Genomic DNA, 6,000 nt, shown 5'->3' on the forward strand with positions numbered 1-6,000 from the left:
CCCACACTGCTCCTTACATAAGCTTCAGGTTAAAAATACTCACGGAATTCTAATTCCTCTCTGCCTGGGATCGCACCCCGGGGGGCCTCCCAGCCTCGGAGGGCAGGGGGTGGGGCAGGCCCCTGGCACCCAAGGAAATGAAGAAACTGCCCCACGCACAAGGCGGGTGTGCGGCAGTATTAGCTCTGCCTGCCTCCAAAGCCCTGGGCTGTTAAAGTATAGTAACTATAAGAATCCTGAGAGCGGCTAACCTCTTCTGAAGGCTCATCGTGTGCTGAAGTTTTCACCCATGTGATCTCACTTCATCGTCCTCCAAGCCCGTGAAGTAGGTTCCCATCTTACAGCCCAGGTTAACACCTTGCTTAGGTTATACCCTGGATTCGCACCCAGGGAGCCCCTGACCTGGGTGCAACTTGGAGCCCACATTTGACCCCCATAATCTGGCCTTCCCTCTGGGGGGCAGAGGGACAGGAGGTGGCCCGGCAGAAGTCCCCTTTCTGAAGGTTTGGGGACAGAGTGGTGGCTGTGCGTACCACCAAGGCAGCACTTCAGCTACTGGAGTGGGGGGCGGCAGCTACCCCAACCCCCTCCCCCGCTGGAGCTGAGGATGCCTGAGCATGTGGCCCACCCAAACTGGAACCCATTCCCGGGGATACTGAGTGCAGGGCAAGGCAGTGACAAGGCCTGTTTTGCTGACTTTAAAAAAAACTCAGCCCCCTCCATGGGCGGCACCTCCAGAAATGAAATTAACAATGAGATGTCCCCAGGTAAAGACATGCACATCTTTTCCCTTCTCCCTTTACCTCAGCCGTGGCCAGCCAAAGGGTCAATCAGCCGTCCCAGTTAGCACTCCAGCCAGCCGTCCCAGCCCTGCTGGTCCCTGCAGGCTGGTCGACAACCGCACAAGGCAGTCCTCTTGGTGCTGGTGGGAGTGCACTGTGTGCTAAGCACTTTACATGGATCATTTCACTTAATCCTCGTAACTGCCTCCATGACGGCCAGTCCTATTATTTCCCCCATTTCCTAGGACTGAGGTTCTGAGAGCTGAAGTGATGCACGGAAGTCCGTGCTCCCCAGACGGTAGGCATGATCATTGTGGAACCCGTAGGAGTGGAATTCCATCCGTTATCCACGCGGTCACTTTTTGGGCACTGGCTCAAGGTTCTTTCCTTTCCTTTGTGGAATTTACTATCCCCTTTGTGGATAGGGAAGCACTGAAGACAAAATCTGATGTGGTCTCATGTTGGTGGCAGGGTGAGCCCAAAGCAGCCGGTACCTGGATAGCATGATACCAAGTCTGCAGCGTTCAGCGAGGGGCTTCTGGGAAGGGGCTGGATGGGTCAGCCAGGGCTTGTGCACGTGGAGAAAGGGCGGGGAGAGACTCTGTGGGGAGTGAGAGCGAGGTATCCCAGCTCCAGGCCCCGCCCCTGTGCGTGGGGACTCAGGTGGTCTGTTCTGGCCAGTAGGGGGATGACCTTAAAAACAGTCCCATGGTCCTTCCTTGCTGGGCAGGCACGCCAGGAAGCCTCTCATCTCAGCTCCTGTGCTGCCCGGGGTGAGGCACCTCATGGTTATACATTTTGAGTCAATGTCACCACTGCCTCAGGAACTGACCACCCACAGGCAGGCCGTCATCAGCTCTTTCTCTTGTATGGTCTCCCCCAGCTGCCTTGAGCCAGGCCCATGGGAATCACCATCCCCAAGTTACAGATGAGGAAATGGGGGCCAGCTGCCGAGGTTGGGGGACCCGGGATTCCACCTCGGCCTGACCTGCGAGGAATCCTGGGCTAACAGGAGAGGGCCGGTCCCAAAGCTGGTGACCTGGCCTCGGGTGACCCCTGGGCAGCTCCCTGTCCCTTGGGGTCTCAGTCTTCCCATCTGTCAAATAGGGCTGAGCGGCCCTTCACAGTCAATGCACAGGCCCCAGCTGAGCTGAACAGGCCAAATCTGCCCCTCCCCCACATAGCCACAGTCTGATAGGGGAGGCTGACAGCCAACAGTGGAAAACAGGACAACACCCATCAGGTTCTGTGGTGTCTGCCAGTGCCGGGCGCTGAGAACCTCCAGGGTCTCCCCAGCCCTGGGAGCTGGGCGAGGGGGCGGTTTTATCTCCGGGTCCTGGTGTGGGGGCCGGCATGCCTGCTGCCCTGAGCAGTGGGGATGGAGGGCCTCTCCTGGGCCAGGCCGGGGCAGGCCCTGACTTGAGGCGGCTCCCGTGGGACTGATTTATCGGCAGCCACTCGGCAGCCCAGGGGAGCCGCAGTCCTAGGGTGTGTTGGGTTCCCCCAGCTGGAATGAATCCTGCGGGAGGATGAGTTTGGTCATGCTTGGGTTGTCAAGAACTGAAGAGTCATATTCTCTCCTAAAAACATTCCCCATGGATACCAGACTTGCTTGTTTGTTCCAGGCAGAGGCTGGGGAATCCTGTGCCCATGCTTTGTGATGTGGGGCAAGGCCCTCACCCTCTCTGAGCCCCAGGTACCCGCTCTAAAGTGGGGAGAAGGGTCACCCAGCTGCCGGGCTTGCTGGGGGATGGAATTAGATAATACACGGAAGTGTCCAACTGTGTGCCTGCGATGCCCTCATTAAATCCACCCCAAGTAAGAAGAGCAGCTGTCTGTGGTTTTGGCGCGCGGCATGCCTTTGAGTCGTCTGTAACTTGGGAATAAAACATCTTTAGGAAATGTGGCCATTTGGAGCAGTCTGGAGCCGCTGCTGAGCAAACCCAGCTCCCATGAGTGTCTTAGTCCTCCAGTGTCTACCTTCCTGGTGCTTCAGCCACAGAGCAAGGGAGCCGGGTGTCAGGAGCTCACGTGTGGGTCTTGTCTTTGTTTAGCTCTTGCAAACTTTGGCAAGGGGCCTCGGTTTCCTACCTGTAAAATGGGCACAAGCGTTGTTGCGTTGGCTCCTTGAAATAATGTGTGTAAAGTGAAATAAGGAACTCCTTTCAGAATCTCTCTCTCTCTCTGACAGATGCTACTCCTTCCCCCAATCTAGATCTCGCAATGTTCAGAACAAAATTCCTTTTGCAGGTGTTAAGCAGCAGGGTGTCACTGGGAGCAAGGCAAGCGTGGGCTCAGGAGCAGAGGTGTGCGGGCTGTGCATCAGCATGGCTGGAGTCCAGGGCCCACTGTGGGTGAGGGGACCCTGAGTCTGGTATCTCTAGCTAGCTGGGGTCACAGCATCCCAGCTCCACCACCTCTAACCAACTTGGGAACCTCAGGCTCAGAACCTCAGCTTCCCCGTCCATGAAATGGGTACAAAGACTGCAGTTTTATGGGCAGGAACATGCCCAGCTGGCCAGTCTCAAGGAAGGGACAAGGCTTGGAGGCTTCTAGATGGTTGCAAGGACCCCTCACCTCCTGACTCCCCTCCCCTACCTCAGACATGAATGACAGTCCCAGCAGCCCTGTCTGGGGTTGTCTCTGTATGCCAGGACATCTGTTACAAGACCCCAAGGGATTCAGCATCACCCCCACTTTGCCAGTGAATAGAACTGAGGCTCAGAGAGGGAGATTGTTGGATCCCATCCACACAGTGGTGGGGCTTGGATTCAAGCCGCGGTCTGTGACTCTAAGATGACTGTGCTACGATACTGTCTCCCAGCTTCACCGTCAGATGCAGGAGGAGGAGGAAGACTGTGCCTTGTTTCCTGCTGGAATCTGCAGGCTTACACCACGCCTGGCACACAGTAGGGACTCAGCTTATTAATTGAATGAAGGAAGGAAGAGGCAAAGGAGAGAATCTTCCCTCCCAGCCCCAGCTCCTCCCAAGAATGCAGGTCCCAAAGCTGGGTGTCTCTGGGGCTCCAGGGTGGGGACCCCAAACCCAGTTAGTCACACCTGGCCTTGGTTGCCTGGGCCCATCCCTCTGAGAGGATTTTCTCTGCAGGCCATGGCTCAGCTCTTGGGGGAAGCCTCAAGGCGGATCCCAGAGGACGGGATGGGCGGGGTGACTCCTGCTTGGCACCAGGCCCTGGCTGGGCCTGCACAGTGTGCTGAGGAGGGCAGGCCAGTCATGGAGTTCAGTATCTGGGTGTGCTCCCTCGGCCGGAGCTGAGCCCCCACCGCCAATTCCAGCTTTTCTCATTTCTGCTGAGTCAGAAGTTCACCGTCAGCCCATCTTCAAACCCAGCTCTGTCCCATCCTGGCTGTGTGACCTTGGGCAGGTCACCTTGCCTCTCTGAGAGTCAGGGCCCGAAAAAGGAATAATGAGAATAATCATGATTCAGTAGGCCTCAGAACAGAACTATTGGTCACTGGGCAGCAGTAAATTAGAAGTCCTCTGAAATGACTGCTCCATTCCTTCCCTGCCTCAGGACTCCCGATTCCTTGTTCTCTTCTAATATAATTCGTGCTAAGGTGTGAATGGTTGTCAAATTTCTTTCCTGTCAAGTGAGTCTAATCCAAACATTACTATGGTCTGTGCTGTTTCTGGTGCTGTGTGACTGAATGAGAAGGAAATTTAGGGGATTTTCATTGAGGGTGTAGGAGAGGAATAGACTCCCTCACCCTTATCACCTAAAGTCCTTTCATGCAGCAGCTGGGGAGGGGCAAAGGGCACTGGTGTGGTTGGGGAGTCCACACTCTTAGTCTCTGTGGCTCTGAGCAGTTTGGCACTGTGTAAGGAAGTTACCAGCACGTAGCAGGCCCTTAGCAAATGTCTGTCTGGAGGATGACAACAGAATGGGCTGTATTCGAGACCTGGACAATCCTCCCCTCCTCCGTTTCACTGCATCTGATGAACTCCTACACATCCTTCAGTGCCCAGTTTGGATGTGTCTCTTCCAGGAAGCCTTCCCAGCTAACTTCAGGTCCAGTTAATCTTTTGGGAACTCTAGTCCATCAGAGATGGGCAAACCCTGAGTTTATCCGGCCTAACTCTCCTATTTCCCAAGGGGGAGGGGAAAAACAAACCCAACAGGAGGTCTTCCCTTAGCTAAGGTCTCACAGCCCAAGTCAGGGGTGACGGCAGGAGGATTCGAACCAAACATCTTAGATCTCCTTAGACCATCTTTAGGCATGAAAAGAGGGCCTGGACATGGCCTCTCTTCTGCTTCTGCCACTTTACCCCCATTAGGGCCTCCTGCAAGTCGAGCACACAGCTAACATCCTCTCTTCCTCCTTTCTCTGCAGCCCACGACCTCCCTCCGAACAAGGCCTCGGCAACCCAGCCCGGCAGCCACTTGCAGTGCCTGTCTGTCCACTGCACAGACGACGTGGGCGATGCCAAGGCCCGAGCCTCCGTGCCCACCTGGCGGTCCCTGCACTCCGACATTTCCAACAGATTCGGGACATTCGTGGCCGCCCTAACTTGAATTGACAAGAAATACCCCCTCCCCCACCAGGCCCTTCCCTCCCCCTTTTCTCTCCTCTCTCCCCTCCACCTGACCCCACCCCTACCCGCCCTGTTAATTTGAAAGGGCCACTATTGCTGAGTGGATGATTTTTTTTCTAGGTTGGTACCTGCTTAGTGGCATATGGACCGGAAAGGGTTAATTTAAAGGGAAAAAAAAAAAACCTCAAAAAATTTTTTTAAAAAAGGAATTTGTCTGCCACGGTATGTTACCAGTGTTAACCCTTCTGCAGTTAGCAAACTTTTGCTGAAGCCTTTTTCCTGCTAGATAATTCCCATTTTTCTGTAATCTTGGCATACGTTTTTTAGATGACCTCTTTCCTCGTTTTATTTTCGTGCTGCTGTATGTCCAAGTATTGTTATTTCATAATAAGACAAGAGTTGCTTTCCTTTTTTATTCTCTTTTAGTCTTGTTCCTCCCCACCTCCCTCCCCACTGCCTGTTTTGTTTTTTTTTTTCCTTTTTGCTTTGTTCACTGCTTATTAAAATGGAAATCCTGGAGACTAGTAGTTCTGGAATATTGCCGGGTGAGAGTCAAATTGTCATCACAATATTATATATTGACACCCAACTGTCATCAGTCAGGCTGGAGCCAAACAATTAATGCCCCCCTTAGGTATTCCGCCTGGGATTTTGTTTTGTCTG

At 54.1% G+C, this 6,000-nt stretch overlaps 1 protein-coding gene across 1 annotated transcript in view; it reads left to right on the plus strand.

The window, feature by feature from the left end:
* The window catches only part of MN1 (MN1 proto-oncogene, transcriptional regulator), a gene marked incomplete at both ends in the record, with an annotated part of 43,045 nt that extends 37,728 nt beyond the window's left edge, over positions 1 to 5,317 (plus strand). The window contains one exon of the mRNA XM_082853084.1: positions 5,136 to 5,317. Within this exon, the coding sequence (XP_082709210.1) occupies positions 5,136 to 5,317 (182 nt within the window). The remainder of the gene's footprint in view (positions 1 to 5,135) is intronic.
* Positions 5,318 to 6,000: the final 683 nt, after the last annotated feature.

Source organism: Leucopleurus acutus (genome assembly GCF_964270905.1).
Source record: "Leucopleurus acutus genome assembly, chromosome: 13".
NCBI classification, from domain to species: domain Eukaryota; kingdom Metazoa; phylum Chordata; class Mammalia; order Artiodactyla; family Delphinidae; genus Leucopleurus; species Leucopleurus acutus.